Source organism: Thamnophis elegans, chromosome 1 (genome assembly GCF_009769535.1).
Source record: "Thamnophis elegans isolate rThaEle1 chromosome 1, rThaEle1.pri, whole genome shotgun sequence".
NCBI lineage: Eukaryota > Metazoa > Chordata > Lepidosauria > Squamata > Colubridae > Thamnophis > Thamnophis elegans.
Window position 1 is genome coordinate 155111656 of NC_045541.1, and position 14133 is coordinate 155125788.

The window sequence follows — 14133 nt, forward strand, 5'->3', positions numbered from 1 at the left end:
ATCCTAGTGCTCCTTGACCTCTCAGCGGCCTTCGATACCATCGACCATGGTATCCTTCTGCGACGGTTACGAGAGGTGGGAGTGGGCGGCACCGTTTTTCGGTGGTTCTCCTCCTACCTCGGACAGGTCGCAGTCGGTGTTAGTTGGGGGAGAGAGGTCGACCCCTAGGCCCCTGAAATATGGGGTTCCTCAGGGTTCGGTCCTACCCCCCTTCTGTTCAATATCTACATGAAGCCACTGGGTGAGATCATTTGACGGCACGGGATAAAATACCATCAATATGCGGACGATACTCAGTTGTATCTGTCCACCCCGTTCCAACTCAGTGAAGCGGTTGACATGATGTGCCGGTGCCTGGAGGCTGTCAGGGTCTGGATGGGAGTTAACAAACTTGTACTCAATCCAGACAAGACCGAGTGGCTGTTGTGTTTCCCTCCCAAGAATTTGGCCAGTATTCCATCACTCAGGCTGGGGGGTGAAAATTTACGCCCCTCAGGGGCGCGCAACTTGGGAGTCCTCCTGGACCCACAGCTGACCTTAGAACATCACCTGTCGGCTGTGACCAGGGGGGCATTTGCCCAGGTTCGCCTGGTGCACCAGTTGCGCCCCTACCTGAACCGGGAGGCACTCGCGACAGTCACTCACGCCCTCGTGACCTCAAGACTGGACTACTGCAATGCGCTCTACATGGGGCAGCCTTTGAAGAGTATTCGGAGACTACAACTCGTCCAGAATCCAGCCGCACGAGTGATTGTGGGTGCACCTCGGTACACCCACGTTACACCTATTCTCCGCGAGCTGCACTGGCTACCGATCGGTCTCCGGATACGCTTCAAAGTGCTAGTCGTAACTTATAAAGCCCTTCATGGTATTGGACCTGGGTACTTGAGAGACCGCCTGCTGCCAATTACCTCCCATAGACCCGTTAGATCGCACAGGGTCGGCCTCCTCCGGGTTCCGTCTACCAGCCAATGCCATCTGGCTACCACCCGGGGGAGGGCCTTCTCTGTAGCAGCTCTGGCCCTTTGGAACGAGCTCCCCATGGAGATTTCGACCCTCACCTCTCTCCAGGCCTTCCGGAAAGCCGTCAAAACCTGGCTGTGCCGGCAGGCCTGGGGTTGATGAGTTCCCCTCCCCTCTCGACTTGTATGGCTGTATGACTCTTGTGTATTTTAATTACGTGTATTGTGTTTGTATCCCCTTTTCCCCTTTTGAGTTGTTTGCCGCGCTGAGTCCCTCCCGGAGAAGGGCGGCATACAAATAAACTAAATGTTAATCTTAATCAATCACATTTACAGCATGATTTTAAAGAAACAGGTACAGCATTGTTATATGATTTATATATTGCCAACCCAACCGTTAGATTATATTCCTAACAGGAATGTTAGAAATGCTGTGAACAAGGCAGTCCTTCAAATAACCTGGCCCAATGCCACGTAGGACTTTATAGGTAATAACTAGCAACTTGAATTGTAGCTGGCAGCAAACTGAGTCCCAGTGCAGCTTGCAAAACAAATGTGTAACATGAGGATAATGAGACAAATCCATAACTTCTGGACCAAACGAAGATTCTGGATATTATTGAAGATCAATCTCATATAGAGTGCATTGCAGTAATCTATTCAGGGGTATCAAAAACTGATTAACTATAGTCACTACCCCAATCTAAGAAGGGGTGGAATTGGTGTACTATATGGAGTTGTGCAAAAGCCCCTTTTCCATAGCTACCACCTGCTCTTTATGTGATTTGACGAGACCCTCAAAATTTTATGCTGGTTTAGGCTGGGATATTGGAATGGGATGGAGAATTACCGGATTCAAGAGGCCCTAACACCCAAAGCCACTTAGTCTTGGAAGGGGTAAGAGGAAATCTGTTTATCCCAATCCAAATTCCCAAACTTTCAGGCCCTGAGATAGAATCTCCATAGCGGCAGTGTTCTTGCAGTGTCCCCCACAGCACCTGCACACCTGCCCAAACTCCATAGTAACTGACCCTGGCAACTTCCTGTGACAGCCATGTACTTTCCAGCTCCTTGCTTGAAACCCCTCCCCCCATTAAATAACCTGGAAGTCCTGGAATCATGACAGCAACTGGGATTGCCATACTTACTGTTGCTAATTGATGCAGTCACATGAAAAAATATACACTGCTTAGCAATGGAAATTCTAACCAATTGTAACCAACGACTCTCTGGACTTCAGTGCTTTAATACGTTAATAGGAGCAATATGAACTTTTACTAATTAGCAGTATCAGTATAAAATGAGTTTTTTATATAGTTACCATTCATACTATTGTTTTATTTGTATTTTTCATAGATTTTTACTAATTTGAAAAAGGAGTTAGAAGAACTATTAAAAACCATCAAAAATCTAATACAAGAGCATGAGAGGAAAAAGCTTGAGAAAGAGGAGCTTATTAAAAAAAGGTAAGCCAGATGTATTTTTCTGTTGCCATTGCACTTGAGTCTTTTATCTCTTGTCGCTAATATATATATACTGATATATAAATATATCTTGTTGAAAGCAGGCCTTCATATCTTCTAGAAGATATAAAATATTATAGCAAATAGTAATTAGAATATGATTTACATTCAAATTAATTTATTAGCTTAATTTGAAAAATGTTGACTCAGAAGTTGTGTTTTATGAAGCATTACTTATCATATATGAACTGGGATGCAATAACTTCTTCAACAAACCAAATTTTAAGGCAAATCATGATTTAGTACAATGCAACACATGTTGCTGAAAAAGCTTTTCAACATTTTCTTACTTAATCCTTTTATACAGCACATGCCAGCATAAGTTCTCCTTCCATACAATTGGATTTTGCTATTCACATATTACGTATTAACATGTACCCTCTTTCTCCAAAAATAAGACTTCCCCAGATAATAAGCCCAACTGGGATTTTGAGTGCATGCGCTAAAATAAGCCTTCCCCTGAAAATAAGTCCTTCCTGAAAATAATGCAACACAGTAGCAGCCATGAGGTGACCACACTCGCCACCTCCTGCACCTCAAAAATAATAAGACTTCCCAGAAAATAAGGCCAAACGCTTATTTTGGGGGGTCAAACACAGTAATGATTAACATCAAAATGAGTTTAGTAATCCTAGACACATGAGTGCACTTTACCTTCGATTGATTTTGGAAAGTTATCTAATACACATGTATTGCTTGCCAGCTTCCCCATTAACAAAAAAGAAAAATCAATAATGGTACTTATGGAAAAGATCTTGGAATAATAGTTGATTGCAAAGTTAATATTAACCAGCAGAGAGAGATGGGTGCAAGAAAGACAAATTTTAGGCAGCACCAGAGGGGTTCCTCCCGGTTCAGTCCGGTATGCCAGAAGAGGCAGTGAAAATCTGGCGGACTGGATCGGACCAGTAGTAATGTTCTCCTGTCAGAAGTTTCGTCAGAAGCCTTTTTTTAAAGCCTTTTTTTCCTGCTCGTTCAGGCAGGGTTCTATGTTTTTGAAGTTTTGGGGTTTGTGCAATATGGGCTTTGTGTTTGGATGATTTCCTGCTTGCGTGGATGGAGCCAAACTTTTTTGTTATTATTTTTATTAACAAACATGTAAAATACACAAACACAAAACTTAGACGTACGCCACATTTACACAATACAATATGAACAGGAGCTTCCTGTTCTTTCTAATAGCAATTATCAATTGATACCGCTCACCTTATATTATTTCCACTTCTATTGTATTTCATTTGGATTTCACCATTCTTAACCGTCTTATTTTACTCATAACTATTATTTGTTATATTCCTTCATTGATTATTATTTCTTTTCTCCATCCACCTATACAATTTATCCCACATCTAGTAGAATTCTGATTCTTCTTTACCCTGGATTTCTTTAGTTAGTTTGTCCATTTCAGCACAATCCATAACCTTTCTTACTATTTCATCTTCGTTTGGAATTAATTTGTTTTTCCATTTCTGGGCAAAGGCAATCCTTGCCGCCATAATTATACGTAGTATTAAATACTGGATTTCATCATTTTTGCATCTTAAACCTTTTATTCCCTGGTCCTTCCGAATTTCATTTAATAAAATTTCCAAAGTTAATATAAACAGCAAAGGAGAGAGGGGGCATCCCTGTTTGACTCCTTTTTTTTTCAATCTTCTCTGTTAGAACTCCATTCATCAGAACTTTGGCTTTCTGAGTGTTATAAAATCCTTGTATCATTTTTATAATTTTTTTCTTCGAAATTCATCTCGTCCAATAGTGTTATTATAAATTTCCAGATTACGTTGTCAAACGCTTTTTGTGCATCAAGGAAAACCAGGACCATTTGTTTTTCTGGATGCGCCTCGTAATAATCTATTATGTCTAGGATGACCCTTGTATTATTTTTATGTGTCTGTGAGGTAAAAATCCGTTTTGGTCCAGGTGTATTCGTTCATTTAAAACCTGTTTAATTCTTCCTGCCATAATTGCTGCAAATATTTTATAAACAGAGTTTAGTAATGAAATTGGCCTGTAATTTTGAATTTCTTTTAGGTTGGTTTCTTCTTTTGGGATTAGCGATATTATTGCTTCTGTCCATGATTCAGGTATCTTGGCTTTTCCTAAAACTTGGTTAAACATTTCCAGTCCTAGCTCTTCCAATATTATTTTATTATATTTGTATAGCTCCACTGGTATTCTGTCTGGTCCTGGGGTTTTATTATTTTTCTGGTTTTTCAGGACTAATTCCACTTCGGCTAACGTTATTGGCCTGTTTATCGCCTCCCTTTGTTCTTTTGAGCTGGGTGTTATCTTTTCTGTGTTTAAATAATGTTTTATTTTGATTTCCTCCTTACGCTCTTGCGCATATAGTTTTGCAAAATATTTATGAATAATATGCTTCTTCCGCTTTTTATTGAATTCTTCCGTCATCATCTTTTAATTGATATATCATCCTTTTTTCTCTTTCATTCTTCAATCTGTATGCCAGCCATCATCCAGGTTTGTTGGCTTGTTCAATGTAATTTTGTCTGGCTGGTTTAATTTTCTGTGCTAATTCCTTTTGAGTTATTAAGTTGATCTTATGTTTTATCATCTCTCTTTTTTCTTTTTTAATTTTATTCTTTGGGTCTTTCTGTAGTTCGTCTTCGACTTCCATAAGTTCTTTTTGCATACATTCTTGTTGCTCTTTTTGTTTTCTAGTTCTTCTCACCATGTAGGCAATCGTAAGGCCTCTTGTGTATGCTTTCATAGTGTCCCAGAGATTTTGAATTGAGGTGTCTTCTTTTTTATTTATTCTAAAAAATAGTTTTAATTCTTTCTCCAGCATTTGAGTGTATTCTATTTCATTTACAATATTTGAATTCATCATCCATCTTTTTCTTCTTCTTTGACCTTTCCATCTTAATTTTATTGGATTATGATCTGCCCACTCATTTGCTTCTATTTCAATTTTGTCTAATTGATTACATAGACCAGATGAAATCCAAGCCATGTCAATTCTTGATAGGGACTGGTGGGGGCTCAAATAAAAGGTATATTGCTTTCTTGTTTTGTGCCTTTCTCTCCAAATATCATGTAGTTTATATTCCATTGCCATCTCAAAAAAGGATTTATTTTATTTTTCTTTTTGCTTTCATCGTCCATTTTTTATCCACTATTGCATTATAATCCCCAATTAAGCAAATATTTTCATATTCTAATTAGTTTATTTTGTTGTGTAATTTCCTATAGAATTCCTCTTGTTTCTGATTTGGTGCATATATGACTATTAATAATATCAGTTTTTCTGTTGTCTCTAATTCAATAATTAGCATCCTGCCTCCTTCATCAGAGTAGACTTCTTTGGAGTTTATTTTTTCCTTTATATAGGTTGCTGTCTCTCTTTTTTTTTAATCTGCCAGTGATGTATATAATTTCCCTAGTTTTTTGTTTTCCAATTCCTATGTTCCCTTTTAATATGCACTTCCTGTATACAGGTTATATCTACCTTCAGTTTCTTAAGTTTCTTAAACATCTGCGCTCTTTTTTGGTGCGTTCAGTCCATTCAAGTTTATCAAAATAATTATTATTTCCTAGTCCATCTTTAGATGGCGTGTTTTTTGTGGCTTCTGGTTTGTATCTTGCTTTTCCCTCTCGTGCCTTCCTTTTCTGCTCTCTTTCTTGCCTCTGTTCTTCTTTCCTGTTTCTTTACTTGTCTTCTGATGTTTCTTCCTCTTGACTTCTACTTTCTAGGTCCTCTTTATTTCCTTGTTCTTCTTCCTCTGTGCAGTATTTTTCATAAAATTCCTGCGCTTCTTCTATATTCTCTATCTTATATCTTTTTCCTTGCCAAGATACCAGTACCCCCTCTGGTACCAACCATCTGTACGTTATTCTGTTTTTATTTAACTGATTTGTTAAAAATTGGTAGTATCTAGGTTGTTCACGAATTCTCCGTGGAATCTGTTTAAGTGTGGTCAACTCTTTTCCCTGAAATGTAATCGTCCCTTCTCTGGGTTTTTTGTACACTTCATCTCTAGTTGTTTTTTTGGCAAATTTTACATGCACTTCCCTCGGGAGCCTATGTCTTCTGGCATAATTAGTATGCACACGGTAAGCTTCATCGATGTCCCCTCTCAACTCTTGTTCTTTTCTCTGTAGAATTTCGGTGAAGATTTCGATCATTTTTCCTTGCAGGTCTTCCTCCTTCTCTTCCGGTATGTTTTGGAATCTTAGATAGAATGCAGCTCTTTCATTTTCAAGTCGGATTATTGATAACTCTAATTCTTTATTAACTTGTCTATATTCCAGGTCCATTTTTTCCATCTTCTGATCTGTTTGTTCTATTTTTGTTTCCATGTTCTGGATTTTCTGTTCATTGATTGTTAAGGCATTCTGTATTTTTTCAATTTTGTCATCCACGTTTTCGATATTTCATTTCAATTCTCCCATTTCATTTTTCATTTCTTCATGATTCCTCCTTGTCTCTTTATGATTTGTAGCCGTCACTTCTTGGCTTTTTGTCAATGTCTCGTGTATCATCTGGAGCATCAATTGCATACTCTGCATTGTTAGTGCTGGTCCCGTTGTTCCTGCCATCATTCCACCTTTCTCCAGTCCCAATGTGCTCTCAATTGATCTTTGATTTGAGGAGGGGAGTGTTGCAGAAATCATATTGGGTGTAGTTTTTTTCACTAACTTTACTGAATTGCCATTTTTATCCCCTTATTTATCCTTGCCCACAATTGCATATAAATTTTACTTCTACTTTATCAGCAATATCAATGGTATCAATAATTATACATCTCAATATTTAACAATAATTAACCTTCCTTAATATCACGTTTCAATATCTAAACATTCCTATGTATTATTCTATTCTGTTTTTGATCCTTAATTATTATATATCATAGAGTTATATATCATACTGTTATACAAATAGATGTCTCTCAATTGTATCAGTTATGCAGGTATTTAATTCTAGTAATTAGTTTCTCTCTATGTATATATATCAGCTTATGTCACCGTTGGTTTTCTTGCATCAGACTTCATGGTTCAAATTTATAATCCACTAGATGTCACCCTCTCCTCAGTATCACTGTTAGTGTCAATCAGTTAATACAACAAGTCCAACGGCAAAGGAAAATAAAGGGGGGTGGGTAAAGACGCCCTTTAATCGTTCCAAAACAGTTCTCTCTCTACTGTCTCTGGTACCGTTACAAGTTCCGAGGAGAATAAATACCATATACTTGTAAGTTCAACTATTCTTTGGGAAAAACAAAACAGTAGAAGGAAGAGCAAGAAGGAGAAAGTCAACAACCAACTCGACTGTTAAACAATCCTTTCTGTGCTTTCCAAGTCTTCTCAGTAGTTACTATGTTCTACTCCTGTTGTCCATGCCGGGTTTTCGTTCTCACTGTGACCACTTTCCTTCAAGTTATTCAGGCTGTCAATTCCAACTCAGTGTCTATGCTCTCACTGCTTTTCAGCAAAAATCTGAACTGCAAAAACAGAATCCTTCCCAGAGCCTCTTTCTTTCCAGCTCACCCTCTCTGCCAATTTTGCGTTATCCTCCTCTTCTTTGGGTTGTCAATAATAGTAACAGATGTCTCAATTTCAACTGCTTTCTCCCTCTGCTTCCTTCTTATGCAGTCGCCATCGCTCCGGTCCTGACCAAGTGGCAGGATAAATCCTCGTCCATTTAGTGGGTTTCTCCTACCCGCTGGGGGATTTGCCTTGTCACTCCAGCGTCTTCAGAGTTTCCCCCTTAAACTGCTGGTCCCTTCAGGATCCACAGCGCTCAGAAATGAGCCCAAACGAAGAAGTTAGAGTTAGAGGTTAGGAGAACTCCCGTTCCTCAGCTCCAAGCATGATGACATCACCACAGGAAGTGGAGCTTTCTATAGGCTCATTATCTCTATCTGGTAGGAATGTTGAATGAGCCTCTGGCAGGTTTCTTTGTTAGCAGCTTGATTTTTTCTTTTCTGGGAGCCTTATGAGCTTTTATTTGGGGGGGGGATTGCTTCCCACAGTGGGAAGGGAGAAAGAAGGAACGAAAGAAAGATAGTACAGCAATTTAGGGCTAGAAGGCTACTCTAAGGTCATCTAGGCCAACCCCCTGCTGCAACAGGGGTCTGGATTATTTTGGTGCCTCTAACAGAGAGGAAAATTGCCGGAAAGGAGAAGGAGTTCACTAGGACAAAGCTGCCCTGCAGAGGAAGGCAGAGACATTTCTTGACTTATGACTACAATTGAGCCCAAAATTTTGGTTGCTAAGCAAGAGCATTGTTAAGTGGGCTTCACTACATTCTACAAGTTGGCTACCCAGTCACATGTCCACCAAGCCACGCCCACAAAATAGGTCACTCCCATAGAATAGGTAGTAAAAAATTTGAAACCCATCCCTGGGCAACACCATGTATAATTTTCAACTAATGGGAAGTCATTGATCCTTTTCATTCAGCTTTGGTCAGACGGACACCATTTCAAATTATATATTTAGCACAACACTTATAGTATTCAGAGATTTTTAGATTTTTTTTAGATTTTATTGGAAATTTATATGCCGCCCTTTTCCCTGAGGGGACTCAGGGCGGCTTACAACAATGAAGGGAAGGGAGTGCAAGACAAGACTTAAAAAGAAAAGAATCGTGATTAAAAGAAAATTAACCATAAAAACTCAACATTCACTCAACATTCGGGCGGGGTGAGAGTAATCCTATCCCCAGGCCTGACGGGATAGCCAGTTCTTAAGGGCTGTGCGGAAGGCCTGGACTGTGGTGAGGGTACGGATCTCCACGGGGAGGTTGTTCCATAATGTCGGAGCTGCAACTGAGAAGGCTCTCCTCCGCGTAGTCGCCAGTCGGCACTGACTGGCGGATGGAATTCGGAGGAGGCCTACTCTGTGCGATCTGATGGGACGCAGGGAGGTAATTGGCAGGAGGCGGTCTCTCAAATAGTCAGATCCACTACCATGGAGCGCTTTATAGGTGGTAAGTAAGACCTTGAAGTGCACCCGACGATCAACAGGTAGCCAGCGCAGCTCACGGAGGATTGGTGTTATATGGGCGAACCGTGGTGCGCCCATGATCACTCGCGCGGCCGCGTTCTGGACTAGCTGAAGTCGCCGGATGTTCTTCAAGGGCAGCCCCATGTAGAGCACATTGCAGTATTCCAGCCTAGAGATCACAAGGGCTCGAGTGACTGTTGTGAGAGCCTCCCGGTTCAGGTAGGGCCGCAACTTGGAGAATTTGGAACATGCCTAAAGAATAATCATGAGTATGATTAACAGTTTAGAAACATATGTCCTATGAAGAAAGATGTAAAGTACTGCAGTGGTGGGTTTCAATTTATTTTATTACCAGTTCGCTTGTGCACACGCTTGCGCAACACTTCTGCTCATGTACAGAAGCATTCAGGTGGGTGGCAGAACCTCCCGCCACTGCCACTACTGGTTCGCCCGATCCGGGGAGAACCGGCAGAAACACATCTCTGAAGTACTGGATATATGAGTCTTTGATAAGAGATGACTGGTAGGGAGACATGCTAATACTTTTATCTGCTTTAGAGATTATCATATCACATAAGAGTAGTTAATCAATTAATTAATTTGGATTTCTGCGCTGAGCATGAAGTAGAACTCAACTGTTTAAATGTTACATTTTCTGTTTTTTATAAAAGCCTTCAAGGTACTTCTGGTTAATGGCAAATCCAGGATGAATGTAATGTCTAGTATTTCCCTAATATCATATGAGTTTATTTAATTTGAAGATGTTGCATATTTCCATTTGTCACTTTAGGCTGCAAAAGATGTAAGGGGGCTTGTGTTTTGACCCTGTTTTTTTCCAGAAGCCAAAGGATTTGTTTACAGTCAACCTGTTGTTAGATTTACATTTTTATGAATTTGTACAGTAATGCTGTGAGAAGCATATAAACAGGATATGGGGGTAATAAATTTCCCTCAGTTTCCCACCAGCAGGTATTCAGAAGCTGCTGCCTTTGATTCTTCAGTAGTATCCTGCGATCATAACTAACTATCACTGCTAGATTCATCCAGAGTGAATTTGTCAGCTTTCCCCCCTAAAATTCCTATAATTACATCTTGCAACAAGATTTAGCTCATCTATAATATTAAGAAGGCGATCAAACCCATCAGTCCTAGAGGAGATCAACCCTGACTGCTCTTTAGGAGGCCAGGTCCTGAAGATGAAACTAATGAGAAGCAAGGACTCACTGGAGAAGAGCCTAATGCTGGGAACGATTAAGGGCAAAAGAAGAAGGGGATGACAGAGAATGAGGTGGCTGGATGGAGTCACTGAAGTGGGAGGCGTGAGCTTAAATGGACTCCAGATGATGGTAGAGGACAGAAAGGCCTGGAGGAATGTTGTCCATGGGGTCACGATGGGTTGGACACAACTTCACAACTAACAACAATATAATATTAAGAAAACGCATTATTGTGCTACGTATAGGAATATATAGCATCAAAAGCAAATGGTGTGAGTGCTTGTATTTTTAGGCAGTGGTTCTCTGTAGGAATTACTTGTGATTTTTTTTTTAATAGAATCTCTCTGTTAGATCGTGGGAACAGATGAGGCAGACTCAGGCTTCAGTAACAACTGCTCTTTATTAATGACTCAGAATCCAGCAAAGACCCTGTCTGGCAACAGCCCTTTTATATGGCTCAGACAGGGCCACTGACCAATCAGGTTTGAATGAGTTCCTGCTGGTAACAGTGGACCTGAGTGAAAACTACTTACAAGGCTATTTACATGTAGATTACTCCAAGTACTTAACACTCTCTGTTGACATTTTTATACAACTGCGGTAACTTGATTTTTCTAAAAAAGAAAAATGTTGGTGCAAAGTATGTAAAGTGACACAAGATAAACTGTGCTTGATGGCTTTTTTCTCTGTATAGAACAAGGTGGTTTTATTTGATTACTGTTTTTCAGGCTTTGTCTTCGGGGCAGTCTAGTTTCATTAGATGCAGACTTTGATGAAGAAAAAGAAAATTTGCTACAGCAGCTAGAGGAGGTAAAAGAACAGTTCATGCTACTGAGTATGGAAATGATGGATAATGGAAATAAGGAATACTGGTCATGGCCCTCAGTGCCTATTTCTTAAAGCCCTATTTTTGTACTGATTAACTATTTCGTGGGTAGAGGCCAGGGTAGTTCTGCCCCATCCTTTCATTGAAGTGAGCAGTATAGGAGCTTCTTTTATATGTAACTATGTGCACATAACTGGTTGCTAACAGAAACTTTTGCTTAATGAAAGCTTCTTCAATATCAATCCATTGCATGCAATAATGTGTATTTCTTAACATTATCTTCCAACTTCATTCTTGAAATATAGACATATAGGTGAATAATTGTCATGGTTTCTGCAACCAAAAATACTAATAGTGTTTAGAAAAATCAGTGGGGAAATAATATCCATACTATTGCTGCTAATGTATGAATTGACTCTAATTTCATTTACCTGAGTAGAACTAAATTAATTTAAGAGTAATATTTGGTGAAATTAAGCAGACGTTAAGTCCTCCCTGTGCCTGATTTCATTTTTTTACACTTAATCTAAGTAAATAAATAACTGCTATATCTTGGTCCTTATATACACCAGGTGCACTTTTAGAAAATAAAGAAAGGTTAAAGCAACAACCTAAAACTTTGTTTTGATCTATATAAAATGTGTGTGTGTGTGTGTGTGTGTGTGTGTGTGTGTCTGTCTGTCTGCCTGCCTGTCTGTCTGTCTGTCTGTCTGTGTGTCTGTCTGTGTTCCAGCATAACTCTGGAACACCTTGAGCAATTTCAACCAAACTTGGTACACAGATGACTTACTTTCTGGAAACAAATCCTGTGGGGGTAGCATACCCCTAACATCTCTCAGGGTGTGTGTTCTGTTAAGATACACCTTGTTGTGCTTTAAAATGGCTTCTACTGTACAGCCATAAAATGGCTTCTATGTACAGTGCAGTGGAGTTGCCATGGTAACGGCTTCACGGTACTCCATAAAGGAGCTCCCTCTAGTAAATGGGAAAATCCAACATTAGAAATTACGTTTGGTCTGGACATTTTCCCCCTATAAATAAATATCCGAGCAACGCCGGGTTATCAGCTAGTTAGGGATAAAGAACAACTCAGTTTGCATTTTCTTTTGTGATTGGCCTACCCATCAATGCAACCATTTTGAAAGAGTTAGGGTTAGGATTATGGATAGGAACAAAACTATCTGTAAAATTTCCAATATACTCCAAACCCTAATCCTAAGCCTTGCTCCATCAGTTTGAATCTTTTGCATTAGATGCTTTGCTACATTGCTGTTGCTATTTTGGCTTTTTGTAGTGAGATTGATTCTCAATACCCTTCAAGAAAACCAAAAAGTGACTGATTTCAGCCAAGAAAATTAATTCTATAATCAAATTATTTTTTCCCATGAAAATCAATATTTTTCTTGCTCCTTTCAAATTAAAATATGTATTGATACTTTCACTCCCATATCAACTACATAATGAGATATTTATTTTTAGTGACTTTACAAACATGGATAGTCAAACTATGTCAAATAAAATGACGGGAATAAAATTAATAATGAAATTATCTGCTAATAATGTCATGCTAACAATTATTCAACATATCAAAATGAAACTGATTTTAAATTTATTTTTACTGAATTTTATTAAACCATATATCCTTTCAAAGTCTACAAAATTAGTTTCATATATCTTAACTGTGACAAGATTTGATATGCTTCTTAGTGGTAAGGCTGTTTGATTCCTCCCTTAGAAGGATGGCTAAACAAATTGTGGGAGTATTCTTTGATGTCCAGAATAATTACATAATTTAAAAATAAAACTGATATAGAATTCAATTTTAACTGGAAACTATTCTGTATTATGACTTAATACATGGATTTGTACCTCATTCAAAATTAGGTTTTTTCTATGTAAGGAATCTATATTTTAACTTCAAGGGATGTTCCAATTAAAATAGATTCTCAGTATTGATTTGGTTTATTACAGCTTATAATTTTAGTCAGTTATTTGTACTGTATTAACCATGGTTCTTAATGTGTATTCTTAGCTTAAAATTTGATAGTGTTTTTACCTTTTAAAATTAGTACAAGCATTCTTTGTAATTCCTAAATTTAACAGAATAGCAGAATTAGAAAGGATCGTGGAAATTGATAGTCCAACCCCTTACAGGAGATCCTATACCATTTCAAACAAATGGTTGTCCAATCTCTCCTTAAAAACTTACATTGTTGGAGCACCCATAAAGTCTGGAGACAAGCTATTTCATAATTAATTATTCTGTCAGGAAAATTCTAGGTTGGTTCTCTACTTGATTAGTTTCCATCCATTGCTTCTTGTCCTGCTTTCAGGTGCTATGGAGAATAGGCCGACCCCTCCTTAAATATTGGAACACTGTTTTTTTTTATTGGCTGATTTCTTCAGTGTACAACTGTCCAAAACAGTAAAATTAGGAAAATAGGTAATATTACGTCTAATGTATGAAAATGTGTACTACCCAGAGTCATCAAAGAAATTGGACAAACTTAAAACTTTCAGTTGAAAAACGTTTTTAAACAACTAAGTTTAAAAATCTATTTCTTAATTGAATGTTTCTAAAACATTCTGACGTGTGGCTGTGATGTTGAGTTAAAATTACTTGATTGATTGAATT

At 38.7% G+C, this 14133-nt stretch overlaps 1 protein-coding gene across 1 annotated transcript in view; it reads left to right on the top strand.

Moving 5' to 3' along the window:
• The window catches only part of CCDC175 (coiled-coil domain containing 175), a 50438-nt gene that overhangs the window by 12197 nt on the left and 24108 nt on the right, over positions 1 to 14133 (top strand). Inside the window, exons 7-8 of the mRNA XM_032224399.1 lie at positions 2319 to 2428; positions 11401 to 11482. Coding sequence (XP_032080290.1) covers positions 2319 to 2428; positions 11401 to 11482 — 192 coding nt within the window. The remainder of the gene's footprint in view (positions 1 to 2318; positions 2429 to 11400; positions 11483 to 14133) is intronic.